The sequence below is a fragment of the Gigantopelta aegis genome, chromosome 14 (genome assembly GCF_016097555.1).
Source record: "Gigantopelta aegis isolate Gae_Host chromosome 14, Gae_host_genome, whole genome shotgun sequence".
Classification (NCBI taxonomy): domain Eukaryota; kingdom Metazoa; phylum Mollusca; class Gastropoda; order Neomphalida; family Peltospiridae; genus Gigantopelta; species Gigantopelta aegis.
In genome coordinates this window covers 41,632,957-41,647,799 of record NC_054712.1, presented here as the reverse complement: position 1 = coordinate 41,647,799, position 14,843 = coordinate 41,632,957, and the positions used below count along the sequence as shown (strand labels likewise).

Below are 14,843 nucleotides of genomic sequence, written 5' to 3'. Positions count from 1 at the left end.
GTTTATTAACCCGTATAAAAGGGACTCTTTTTTGTAGCCTTTGTAAAGAGATTTGAATATCACTGTAGATGATAATAAAAGTTACAAATAAATGCTGCAAGCTATCACCTCAGTTCAAATGAACCTGAAATCTTGCATAGTTCAATATTATATATAAATATACAAACATAAAACCTACTTACATGATATATTGTATATATAAAACACTTTCTGTATTCCACTGTTGGAAGAAACACTACAATCCACACACCAAGAGATATGCAACTAGAAAATTAAGTTAAATGGCAAGCTGGCAGACAGCACACACCATGCACAGCTCTCTGTGGCAGTAAATGTGGACACATCTTGTGTTTCCAGGGTTCACTCATGTCACACACAATGTCTCACCCCAAATACAGTGTCCCACCCATCACAACCAATGTACCACATACCACACCCAGTATCCCACCCATCCCATGTCTCAACCAGTGCCCCACCCATTCCACCCAATGTCTCACCCGTCAATCAATGTCCCACCCCATTCCACCCAATACAGCCTATGTCTCACTCGTCACACACTATGTTTCACCCATCACACCATATGTCCAACCCATCACAACTTATGTCCCACCTATCACACCCTATGTCCCCACTATCACATTCAGTGTCTCAACCAGTGTCCCACCTATAATTCCCAGTGTCCACATGTATCTACAGATGTCAAACATATCCAATAGGACTGCAATCTAACAGACCTAGGTTGTGGTGTAGACTTGAAAATATATTAACATGTCATTATTTACAAATATAAATCATGTATAACTCACTTTAATATGTTACTCAATCTATAATAGCAGACAAATGCTGGCCATAAAAGGGCAAATTTATGAAAGGTGTTCATCCCTTAAGTCCCATTCCTGAACTGCTGTGTATATTTAATAACTTACAATAAATACAGTTTGACTGGTGCCATTGTCTTCTGTCACATCACATTCAACCAACATTCAGTGTAAACACCAGTCTACTTAGCAATCGCTTGCCCTCCTCAATAAACCTCAGGTGTTTAGTCAGGTGCAGAGGTCAAAGGTCATTTTTCATGGGAGGAGGGGGCACACAGGTCAGGTCATAGGTTTTAATGTGCACATTCAGAACAGGCTGTTGTAGCACACACTCTTGGAGGAATAACAAGTGTTGCCTTTAAAGGGACAGACCCTAGTTTCAGCCCGTGAAAATTAACACTAAGTTTAGTTAATCTACAAACCTGAAACACATTTGAATAAAGTTACAATAGAGTGAAACATGAGTCTGTGACTTTGAAATAGTGAAATACCCTCTAAAAATAGACTACAACTTGACTCCATAAATGTTACTTCTCAGACGCATGTGCGTTTTTTTAAATATGAGAAATGCATTTTGTGGTATTAAAAACACCTGGATGACAAAAAACACTTCAAATGTACTGAAATTGATATTCTAATTCATAAAATCTAAGTAAAGTATGATTTTAGTTATCAAAAAATGCTCTAATAGTCAAAAATATGCCTTAGTGTTTGAAAACTAGGGTATGTCCCTTTAATACAAGAAGTTAGGGTACCAGGACAAGTTGGATGAGACCCAGGGCTAGCTCTTGATCAGCAGAAAATTTCGCCAAATTATATATTAAACTTCAAAATTTTATAGATACCCAGTTATTTTGTAACAAAATATCAATTAATACTTGAAATTCTTTTGCCAATTTTTCTTTCTTCCACCAATTGTTTTCAAAATTAGCAATTGCCGAATTTGGCGACTGCCAGAGCTTGCCCTGAGACCCAAAGTAAACATTTTCTTCAAAAAAGGGCATGGATGCAACTTAGTTTGTATTAAGTTTTGTAAGACGAAAATGATATTTCACCTTCGTGCCTTGAGGTTTAGCGTATGCCATGTATTGGACACTGCTGCCATTTACCATACTACCAATGATAATTGTACTATTTCTTACATGTTCAGCATGGAATGTATGGCAAGGGCACAGTGGCAAGCCTGGAAGGGCACCATAGCATTTTTCTTGTCGTCGATAACATCAGATTTCGGGGCACAACGTCAAGTCTGGAAGGCAACTACGTTACTTGCTGTCATTGCTGTGGTAAAATTAAAATCCTGCATGTGCACATATACTTTGTCTGCTGTCAAAGAGTCAATATACCTAAAATAAAGAAAAATAATCACCTTTCATAAACCTAGCTCATGATGTGCAAGATGTCTAAAACAACAATCATGCAACACAGTCTGTCGGTAAACAAGTTACAACACTTGAGACATCACCCTGTTCATTTCAACTTATTTTCTTGCTTATATCCAATTAAGGTTCAAGCATGCTGTCCTGGGCACACACCTCAGCTATCTGGGCTGTCTGTCCAGGACAGCGGGTTAGTTGTTAGTTGGTTAGCAAGAGAGAAGAGGGTGTAGTGACCTTACATCTACCCATTGAGCCCTTAAGAACTCGCTCTAGGCGGGAGCCAGTTCCGGGCTGCGAACCCTGTACCTACCAGCCTGTAGTCCGATGGCTTAACCACTGCACTACTGAGGCTGGTTGTTACCCTGTACACATGTTTACATACACAGAACAGCAGATCTAACAGTAAATAACTAATAAAAAAATACATTTTACAAAGTAGATTAGACTTGATTTGAAATGCAAAAAAAAACGAAGTGACTCTTATGTTGGAATGATATACTACTGTCAACTTTTCTAACCGAGTTCAGCTTTTCTTATTAAATAGATATCAAATCACCAAATAAATAGTGACTGTTAATTTGGCAAAACCTAAACACAGGTAATCAGGGCCTTACCCACAGGAGGGGTGAGAATCGCATTTTTTTTTTTTTACCCCAAAAAATAACATACACATTTCAGGGTTTAATATGTATAGTTTCATTTGTTTATAAAAAGTAGTGCCGCCCCCTTAGGATTTTGATCAGGGTATGGCCCTGGTAATTCATAAGAACCCCCCTTCGCTTACACCCCGTTCACTGACCCTTGAAACAGCATATACACAACGGAGAAGCACCCAATTTGTCACCTTACATTAACACAACATATAATGGTGAGGATACAGAGGTTAACTTCTGGCATGATGGCAATGTAGAGCGGTTGTTTCACTCATAACAATGAGTTTAGAGAGGCTAATTTCTCAGAGTGTAGGCAATGTAGTCCAGTTGTCACACAGGTAACAGTGAGGTTAACCGAGAATAATGGCAATGTAGTCAGTCTCACGTATAACAGTGAGGTTAGAGAGGTTAACTTCTAGAAGAACGTGAATGCCGTGGTCGTCTCCCTCTCTGGTTATTTCTGGAAATCTGATTTTGATGTGATGATGATGCTGTAGATGATGAGGCTGTAGCCTGATGGTTTGCGTTGTTCACTGGTTCCCACGTGATGTTGCCATTCACTCGGATGTTGCTGTAAGCTGCTACACCTAGATCCAATAGAAAAGAAGAAAGGAATGTGCATTTGAAAGTAAAGTTTGTTTTATTTAACGACGCCACTAGAGCACATTGATTTTTTATCTTATAATCGGCTATTGGATGTCAAACATATGGTCATTCTGCACTGGGGTTTTGGTGGGTTTTTTTTAGAGGAAACCCGCTGTCGCCACATAGGCTACTCTTTTACGATAGGCAGCAAGGGATCTTTTATTTGCACCTCCCACAGGCAGGATAGCACAAACCATGGCCTTTGTTGAACCAGTTACGGATCACTGGTCGGTGCAAGTGGTTTACACCTACCCATTGAGCCTTGCGGAGCACTCGCTCAGGGTTTGGAGTCGGTATCTGGATTAAAATCCCATGCCTCGACTGGGATCCGAACCCAGTATTTACCAGCCTGTAGTTCGATGGCTTAACCACTGCGCCACCGAGGCCGGTAAATGAATGTGCATTTGATGACATTTCTCAGCATTTTTGTAATATATGGCTATTTGGTGGTATATACATGGGAGTTACTCCTGCATAGGATTAGGATTAAGCTCGGTCAGTTGAGTGCTTGCTTGAGGTGATGGCATCTCAGGATCAAATCACCTCAGTGGATCCATTTAACTGGTTGGTTTTTTCTTGTTCCAACCACTGCACCACAATTGGTCAAAGACCATGGTATATGCTTTCCTGTCTGTTGGAAAGTGCATATTTAAAAGATCCCTTGTTGCATTAGGAAAACCTGTAGTGGGTTTCCTCTGGTAACTATGTGTCAAAATATATATTTCTGTGCATACAAAATTATTGAGATAAAATCTGGTATTGGCTTCTGGAAAGATTCAGGTGATCAGAAAAACCTTGTATCTACATTTACACTCAAGCTACATGTATCAACAAGAAAATGCATTATTTATGTAATTTTAGTGATTAAAAATACTCTGTCGGTCGAAAACGTGTTACAAATCAGCAACTCCTATTTCAAACAGCCCTATTAACCAGACGCATTACACTTGATACAAAGTTATCAAAAGTAAGTTGGGCCGACTGTCATGAAGTGGTGAGATTAAAAGTTATTGTCTTCCCTTGCTCATTTTATCATGGTGTGGCACCATGCCTCATCAAACAAGCCTTTTTTAACAATTAATTCTAAAAAACGTGCCTTCATAAAACACTCAAAACATTTATTATTAATTAATAATATATCCCTGTTATATATTTTGCCATTCATTTATTGAAGCAAACACATCAATGACATTTATTTTTATTTCAATTTTTTGTTTTGTTTTTAATGAACATAAAAAAATGCCCTGGAAATGACGAAAATGCCCCTAAAGTGTTTAGTCTACAATGCCGTGTCAAATATCTAGTAAAACCACTAACAGTATGTGTTTACCTGTCCCCATTATGCCGGTTGATATAGTTGGAATGTCATCAATTCTCTCCCCTTGTCTAGCTCTTCGACGTTTACGCAGCGCACGACAAATCATAACCATCGTCAATAGCAACACACAAGCCAACACGGCAACGGTTACCGCGGCGATGGTACCTGTCACCGATGAAGAGTCGTCTACCGGCGGTAGTGGTAGATCTCCACCTCCCCCGTCATCACTAGAGTTGTCTACACTTGGTACAAGTGTAGTGGTTGTCTCCCCTGGTACATCATCTAATTGTGTCATCTTGGCAGATTCATTGCCATCGACTGAAAAATATAATCAACATTGAATGCTGCTTTACAAACTTTGTTTTGTTTAATGACACCACTAGAGTACATTCACTAATTAATCATCACCTATTGGATGTCAAGTATTTCAGTAATTCTGACACGTAGTAACTATTCGTCATCAGAGGAAACCTGCTACATTTTTTACCTAATGTAGCAAGGGATCTTTTATATGCACTTTCCCACAGACAGGAAAGCACATACCTCTGACCAGTTGTGCTGCACTGGCTGGAACGAGATAAAAAAAACCAATCAGTTGAATAGATCCACCAAGATGGTCCAATCCTGCGAGGCAAGCACCTCAAGCGAGCACTCTGCCAATTGAGTTAAATCCTTCCCGTGGTGCTTTAAAGGGACATTCATGAGTTTGCTGCAATTTTTAAGATGTTATCGACTAACAGAGACTTTTTAACGATTGTAATTACATATCAAATATATTTTTCTGCATAAAATATTAGTGGCCGTATATTAAACGTGTTTCTGATCCAGGGTATGCACTTGGGATATTTTTTGACTGGCCAATCGGGCCACTCACAGCAACACTTTGACTCGCCCGTACAACTTTTGAATGGCCCACGACTGAATTTCGTTTTAAAAAAAGAACTTAGTTAAATTGCACTTTAAAAACATGTTATCAAACAATAATAACAACACAAGAGAAGGAAACATAACTTGTTTTAGTTTTATTACAAACTTTTGTAATTAAATTCTAATTATTATGTTGTCACAGGACCCACACAGTCAAACATCTGGAATGTTTTACCAAAGTCCGGTCTTGGATTGAACAAGGTACTTTTATGATGAGAAATTAGAAAAAAATTACTGAAATGACAGCAATCTATACAAACAATATATTTTATATATTCCACTACAGAAATAAACATACAAAACAAGTTAAAGGCATAATTATCACTATTTAACGGGAGTAGGTCAACTCGCCTCAAAACCAACTCGCTCCCAAGTTGGTCAACTCGCCCCCCACTGTTTAGTCAACTCATATCGTTACCATTTTGAAAATTAATATACCAACATTTTAAGCTAATGACAATGTGCATTAAATATTGTTGAATATGTACACCAGTCGGAGTCCAAAAGCCTTGCCTGATCATCCCTTTAAGGACATAAGGGACAAACTCAAAAACGTTGTTACATTAGGCTTGACAGTTCATTGTAATAGATTATTATAAGTTGTAGACGGTGATTTTTAATTTTGTCACAATTAACAAGTAACACTCATACGTGCACAGGCAATTATAGCTGTTGTGGACATCGTTGGCAGTGACGATTGGGTGTTTGATATAGTAGACTCTGTATATTCCGTAAGAAACGAAAACGTTCCAACAAAATGTAACTTCGGAAAACCTCAGGCTCGTAAACAAAATCTGTTTGCGAAACATAGCGTAGCGGAATGTGACGAGTTGTTCCAATTGTAACTAAATGGAAAGTAAAGACGGACATGGCCGAGGTGTTCCGATTGAACCTACGAATACATTTATGTGGCCGAGGTTTTCTGAATACAAAATCAAAACCGACGTAGGCTTCCAAATGGTTTTAGACTGTTCGATATAATGGGGAAGTGGTCGCTATTAAGTACTATATAGGTTTTGTTGCACAGATATTAACAGGAAACCAGCTGAAAACAATAAATAAAAAATAACTTACCGATCTCTTATAAACATTAGTTATTTGCACATTGAATATACAGACACTGATATTCTAAACATGAAAATATATTTAATATGTAAGTTTAATCGTAGAAATATTTTATTAGTCGAAAACATCTTACAATGCAGCAAATTCAGGAATGCCCCTTTAAGTTTACAACCAATCAAGCAAATACATGTCAGGCACATGGGCGGGGTGTGGGAGCGGGTAGAATTATAGTGAAAACACCTGAATCGGAATATGATTTATCAGGGGTTACAAATGGTGGAAATTCCTACCAGACATACAATCCCCCGGGTGCTGGCAATCCACGCTATGCCACAGCCACTAATTGAAAAATGTGGTCGGCTTCCTCTCTAACTCTAAGACTGTCAAAAATTACCAAATAATTGACATCCAATAGTTGAATAGCCGATCGGCCCAGTGATCATGATTCATAAATCAATGTTGCTCTAGTAGTGTTGTTAAACAAAACAAACGTTAACTTTTCCGGGTAGTCGCCTACTCGTTAAGGTAATAATTTGTGACAAACAACTGTCATTTCAAGTCCACCTCGGCACCTGCCGTCCAAATCGATTCCCCTTTTATAATTAAAGGCCTTTTCCCCCACGACATAACCTACGTTACCTGCTAAACCTGTACATAAGGTTTCGGACGTCTCTCCAACAAATCAGATCACACTGATGTGTCGAGGATTATTGACTTTTATAAATGTTTCACTTTGAATACACTCACTGTACCTGACTGCCACGCTTCACAAAGCGAAATCAAATAAACGCACCTGTAAATCTACCTGTACAGGTAAACGGAAGTGACTAAAGCAGCGCCACGGATGTTGTCTCACGGAATAAGCCGAAGTGTTCCGACATTTATCTCACGGGATGCGCCGAGAGGATTCTGGTGACAAGAGTTTCTTTTTCATTGTTTCCAGTGTAAATAAATATTATGTATTGTTTTATAAATTAATTTTCAAATTTGACATGAAATAAATAGAAATAATATTACTGATTTTCAATTTTGTTTTTTTTTATAATTTTTTTTTAGGCTACCTTTATGTTTAATTAGTTTATGTGTATGTGTATGCACGTATGTGTATGCATATTAATTTGTGTGTTTCTGGTGTGCTTGTTTGTACATTTACATATACGTGTGTATATATTATATATAATGTGTTTGTGTGTGTGCGAGAAAGAGAGAAAGAGAGAAAGAGAGAGAGAGAGAGAGAGAGAGAGAGAGAGAGAGAGAGAGAGAGAGAGAGAGAGAGAGAGAGAGAGAGAGAGAGAGAGAGAGTGAGTGAGAGAGAGTGCGTGCGTGCGTGCGTTTGTGCGTGCTTGTTTTAGAATGTAATATAATTGTGTCATATATAGCCTTTCTTTTCATTCTTTTTCTTTTCGACTTATTTTCGTGCTTACATCCAATTAAGGTTCAAGCACGCTGTCTTGGGCACACACACTCCTCAGCTATCTGAGCTCTCTGTCCAGGACAGTGGGTTAATTGTTAGTTGTTAGTGGTTAGTGAGAGAGAATAGGGTGTAGCGGTCTTACACCTACCCACTGAGTCATTAAAACTCGCTCTGGGTGGGAGCCGGTACCGGGCTACGAACCCTGTACCTGCCAGTCTTATGTCCGACGGCTTAACCATGACACCACCGAGGCCGATATATCTAGTCTACTTTCGTAGAATCATGAATGGGAGATAACTGCTGCTGTTTTAATGTACTTGACGTTAAAGATTGGGAGTTGTTTCCCTTCCATTAATTTTCAACAACGGCTCTTTTCGGTGAACATCAAAATATCTTGTATAATATATACCATCCCACAGTCAAGATAGTACATGCCACAACCTTTGTTACACCAGTCGTGAAGCACAGTAATGCAGTGTGGGTTTCGAGAATCGAAACCCAAAGCCCCCAACCCACACACCCTGCTCAAGCATATTTTTTCTTTTTTATTGTATTTTCCGGGCCAGCATGAGTCGATCCTCTTACAAACTTGGCTCGTCACAGTCTAGACCGCCACCCCCTTCCCCTGCGTACATCCCTGCACACGAGCCTGTCTAATATGTTTATACATGACTGTTTACTTATAATGAGAAAATCATAATTAATTAAACATCCGTTACGTACGTTGCTGTCCTGAAAATTCTTTGGAATTAGTGTTTTTAATGGTTCCCACAAGTAAACCTATTGTTATCAAAGTGTTTCCCGACAAAGCGAACATAATTTTCGCAATACAATGAAGTGGTTCCAAGGCTGTAGCTATCGGGGGACGGGGGGGGGGGGGGGGGGCGGCAAAACAAATCTGGTAAAATAATAGAAACTTACTGGTTATTGATATTGGCGTTTTAAATATATAAGCTCCCTAAAATGGCTGCACAATAGTATTACAGAGCCTCTAGATTTAAATTTTTTGACTCTGGCAGTGGCGGATCCAGAAAATCCATTTAAAGGGGGGGGGGGGCAATGACATGAGGCGGTATGCCAAGGGAACTTTGGGGGAGGTTTGGAGGGCGATGAAAGTTAATATATAATAAAATTATAACTGTCGCAAAATTTAGGGGGGGGGGGGCGGCCCCTGCACCACCCCCACCCCCGCCCAGATCCGCCTCTGTCTGGGTTCATTATCTGTAGAAGAGCAAGAAAACTCGTATTGGCAAAATACAGTGCATGATGACACCACTTCACTGGAAACATCACAGATTCTGTCTGTGTTAAGCGTGGCTTAATAACTTGTACCGGCCTCGGTGGCGTCGTGGTTAGCCATCGGTCTACAGGCTGGTAGGTACTGGGTTCGGATCCCAGTTGAGGCGTGGGATTCTTAATCCAGATACCGACTCCAAACCCTGAGTGAGTGCTCCGCAAGGCTCAATGCGTAGGTGTAAACCACTTGCACCGACCAGTGATCCATAACTGGTTCAACAAAGGCCATGGTTTGTGCTATCCTGCCTGTGGGAAGCGCAAATAAAAGATCCCTTGCTGCCTGTCGTAAAAGAGTAGCCTATGTGGCGACAGCGGGTTTCCTCTAAAAAATTGTGTGGTCCTTAACCATATGTCTGACGCCATATAACCGTAAATAAAATGTGTTAAGTACGTCGTTAAATAAAACATTTCTTTCTTTTAATAACTTGTTTAAATTTTGATCAAGCAGAACTACTAAGTTATTGCCCGTTTCATATTCCAATTTATTCAGTTTGGTTTTTAAATATACACCTGGTGCTTTTTGCTATGAATGAATGAATGAATGTTTAACAACACCCCAGCACGAAAAATACATCGGCTATTGGGTGTCAAACTATGGTAATGCAAACAAATAAGGTGATGATCAACATCAATAGAAACATTCAAGATTTAAATAAAAACAGTGTAAAGAACTGTGCAAAAATACAAATATCACTGACTTTTACTCAAAATTTAAATTTGTGCTGTATTGGCCATTCTCAAAGAGAATGTTACACCCCTGCACCACGGTGAGGTTACAGCACGCGCAGGGGCTTTTTGCTATGTTAACTATATCTATTACTATATTAATAATATCTGTTACTTTGTTAATAATATTTTATGCTATGTTAAGTATATTTAATACTATGTTAATTATATTTATGACTATGTTAATTATATTTATGACTATATTAATTACATTTATGACTATGTTAATTATATTTATTACTATGTTAATTATATGTTAATTATATTTATTACTATGCTAATTATATTTATTACTATGTTAATTATATATATTATTCAGCATAACCTTTGTGTTGCTGGTATTTATCTCCATGTTATTCTCACGTCGACTTTAAGATAAGGTCCAAAGTTTGCTGCCTTTTAAACATGTTTTCTACTAATATAGTCTTTTTAATGACTAAACTTATATGTTAACAAGCATTCTGAGAGTACTGCTAAAACGATACATGTGCCCTACCGGGCCCAACGAATTTTCATATCTCCTAAATGCAACGACCATAATTCTGTGAAAAATTGGTAAATTGCCATGAAAGTGAAAGCTGTACACACAATTTCAGCTCGATTTCTTGAGGCATTGGAAAAACCCCAAATTGTCCGGAGTACAAATTTTCGTATCTCCTACATTCAAGGGCCACAACTCTGTAAAAAAATGATAAATTGCCATGAACGCAAAACTTGTGGTCCATACCAGCATATGATAAAGCTATACAAAACATTTCAGCTCAATATATCAAAGCACCGTGAAAAAAACAACAAACCCCCCAAACATCCGGAAAACAAATGTTCGTATCTTCTAAGCACAAGGGCCATAGCTCTGACAAAATCGCCATGAAAGTCCAACTTGATCCATAACAGTATGCCTACATAATAAAGCTATACGCACAAGTTGAGCTCACGGCACAGACGGACGGACGAACGGAGAGACAGACAGAGACGAAACCTATAGTTCCTTACGGTTAGTCCGGTAGGGGACTAAAACAGGTTCTTATTTAGAATGTCAATATTTGCATAATCAACATGTTTCTGGTTCTTCCATTGTTTTAGTAGCATAACCCCGATTTTATCTACCAGTAGGGAGCGGAATTAAGCTCAGTCGGTCGAGTGCTCGCTTGAGGTGCTTAAGGTCGCAGGATCGAACCACCTCGGTAGATACATTCAGCTGATTTTTTTTTCTCGTTCCAACCAGTGCACGACAACTGGACAAAGACCGTGCTATGTGCTTTCATTTCCTGTCTGTGGGAAAGTGCATGTAAAAGATCCCTTGCTGCATTAGAAAAAAAATGTAGCAGGTTTCCTCTCATGACTACGAGTCAGACTTACCAAATGTTTGACATCCAATAGCCGATGATTAATTAATCAATTTGCTCTAGTGGTGTCGTTAAACAAAACAACCTTATCTCCCAATAATTTTGTATGTACGAAATTATAATTTACTGAGAACATGAGGACGACCAGAAACAAGTTGAAAATAAAGACACTGACATTGTAATAAATGTGCAATTTAGTCGTTAAAAAGGCTCTTTGTAGGTACACACAACAGTATAGGAACGGTGCGGTTGCGAACAAGCTTCATGCTGTCAAGCCAGTCTTGGGAGAGTGACAGTCCTCCTATAGACAGTGCAGGAAGGACGAAATAGTCTTGTGTTGTGCTCGCATCGGTCATCCATACTTGACCTCTTTATTTGTTTGCATTACCATAGTTTGACCCCTATTAAAATTCGGTGTTCGTAAAATTCTGTGATATTTGTATTTGTATTTTTGCGCAGTTCTTTACACTGTTTTTGTTTAAACCTTGAATTTTTATATTGATGTTGATCATCACTTTATTTATTTGCATTACCATAGTTTGACACCCAATAGCCGATGTATTTTTCGTGCTGGGGTGTCGTTAAACATTCATTCATTCATTCCATACTTGACCCATTGATTTATTTGGAAAAAGGACTTTTATTGCAATTTGTTCGAGATACTGACTTTTATTCTAAATTTTAATTTTCTCTATCTGTGATATTTGTATGTTTTGCACATTTCTTTGCACTTTGTTTTAATTTAACTGTTGAATTTTTATGTTGATGTTGATCATCACTTAAAGGCATATTGTCACAGACCACTGACCTACTACATGGCCTAACAAAGTATTACTTAAATTTATATATATTTGATTTGTCCCTAAATGTACTTTATTCAACTATCTACGTAACCACTATACTCCACGTAATAATGATATTTTGTAAAAATAATTAAATTATGGCAATGGTCCATAATTCAAAAACTAACATTGCTGAGAGGGCTGACATGGATTTCTCTCCATCATGGTGTAGTTAAAGTGATGCAATAGCTAGATTTATTCTGTAAAAATTAATTTAATTTTTATTTATTATTCATTTTTAGAGAAATAAGGTCCTTAAATCTGTGACAGTATGCCTTGAATGTTTTGCATTTACCATAGTTTGACACCCAATAGCCGATGTATTTTTGTGTGTGTTGGTTTGTCGTTAAACATTTACCAGTTCATTATGCATTCTGAAAGCAATACATGTCCCCTACCAAGTCCAACACATTTCCGTATCTCCTAAATTCAAGGAACATAACTCTGTGAAAAATGGATAAATCGCCATGAACGTTAGCCTTGAACTGTAACAGTACACGATAAAGCTGTATAAGCAATTTTTAAAAATATATTCATGCATTGCAAAACAAAAGCCCGAAAAACTGATTTTCATATCAAGGGCCATAACTATGTAACAAATTGGTAAATCGCCATGAAAATCAAACTTGATCTGTAACAGTATATGATAAAGCTATACACTAAATTTTAACTCAATTTCTCGAGGCATTGTGAAAAAATATCCGGAAAACTATATGTAGGACAGACGAGCGGACATACAGACATACGGACAGACAGACATACGGACAAAAGGACGGAGACGAAACTAATAGTCCCCTCCTGTTGGACTGGTGACAAACTAATTACACAAGTTTGGTTCAAGGTTTCAGGTTTTTGAGTTATTTACAATAACTAGATTGTTCCGGACAAAATAAAAAAAAGAAGAAGAGAAATACTTGAATAAGATAAAAAATACTTGTATATTAACTGCAGTAAGTACACATTTAGAGATCCCAGTGAAGTTCTACTACAGGTTTTGAGGTTTCCTCCACTGCGAGAAATTAAACAAGTTTCTATTATGACTTTGCTTTACATTAATTCTACTTTTATGTTTAATTAGTTTGTCGTCTGTGTGTATGTGTATGTGTGTGTGTGTGTGTGCGTGTGTGTGTTGTATGCGTGTATGTTGTGTGTGCGTGTGAGTTGTGTTGTATGCGTGTGTTTGAGTGTGCGTGTGTATGTATGTCTGTGTGTGTGTGTTGTGTTGTTTGTGTGTCTCTGTGTGCGTGGTGTGTGTGTGTTGTGTGTATTGTGTGTATTTGCGTGTGTGTATGTGTGTTGTGTGTGTGTCGTTGTGTGTTGTGTGTGTGTATTGTGTAAGTGTGTGTGTTGTGTGTGTGTGTGTGTATATGTGTATATGTGTGTGTGCTTGTTGTGTGTGTTGTGTGTATGTGCATGTATGTATATGTATGTGTGTGTCGTCTGTCTGTGTGCGTATGTGTGTGTGTGTGTGCTGTTTGTGTGTATATATGTGTTGTGTGTGTATGTATGTATATATGTTTTGTGTGTGTATGTATGTATGTACATGTGTGTGTGTGTGGTCTGTCTCTGTGTGTGTGTCTGTCTGCGTGTGTGTATATCTATCTATCTATCTATCTATCTATCTATCTATCTATATATGTATATATATATATATATATATATATATATATATATATATATATATATGTGTGTGTGTGTGTGTGTGTGTGTGCGTGCGTGTGTTGTGTGTTTGCGTGTGTGTCTGTGTCGTTTGTGTGTTATTGTGTGCGTGTGTGTGTTAGATGCGTGTCGTAGATAGTAACTTTTTTTTCTTTTTTCTTTATTTAACAACGCACACAACACATTTTGTTTACGGTTACATGGTGTCCCGCCCCCCTCCCCTCGTAGAGAGTATATGCTAGGATTACCTTTTATAAAATTGGAAAGGGTCGATCGCTTTGTAAGGTTACTAACAGGAAGTGTGGTAAACCTCACATATGACACGTTACTTACGCACTTCATATGTAACCTACTAATGAGGCAATATCATCATACTATACGAGTATTACATCTCTTTAAATCAGCCAGTTCGCGGCGTGGGCGTGTAATAAATGTTGTATTTCACCAGTCAGTTACTTCCGTGCAGATGGTATTTTATAGAAAGTAACGTTATAAAATTATAACACACTAGGCGTATAGACGGAAGATCGACCCATACGTAGACTTATTGGTGGCAGAAAAACACAATCATAATACACCGTCAAACTTACTCACACAATTTCTTTTTAATGTTGGGAAGTAAAAGGACGATAAAAAAGACATTGAATAACATCCCAATAACTAAACAAGTCAGTTTATTTAATATGTAATTGTAGTGACTAACAGTCCCATTTAACAAACTTGTGGCATGTATTCGAAGGTTCGTTATCGTTACA

The 14,843-nt window shown here is 38.1% G+C and overlaps 1 protein-coding gene across 1 annotated transcript; it reads right to left on the bottom strand.

The window, feature by feature from the left end:
- Window positions 1-2,418: 2,418 nt before the first annotated feature.
- Window positions 2,419-7,579, bottom strand: LOC121388958. Its single transcript, XM_041520509.1, has 3 exons — window positions 7,445-7,579; window positions 4,826-5,131; window positions 2,419-3,437 (listed from the first exon to the last, which is right to left on the bottom strand). Exons 2-3 carry the CDS (start codon window positions 5,106-5,108, stop codon window positions 3,259-3,261), a joined length of 462 nt encoding a protein of 153 aa, XP_041376443.1. The 5' UTR covers window positions 5,109-5,131; window positions 7,445-7,579; the 3' UTR covers window positions 2,419-3,258.
- Between the last annotated feature and the right edge of the window lie 7,264 nt (window positions 7,580-14,843).

Bases quoted from the DNA above. Each gene is read 5' to 3' on its own strand.
- LOC121388958 (XM_041520509.1), bottom strand. From the start codon at position 5,108: ATGACACAATTAGATGATGTACCAGGGGAGACAACCACTACACTTGTA. The intron at 3,438-4,825 runs GTAAACACATAC...TATTGGATCTAG, and splicing joins AACCGGCATAATGGGGACAG to GTGTAGCAGCTTACAGCAAC.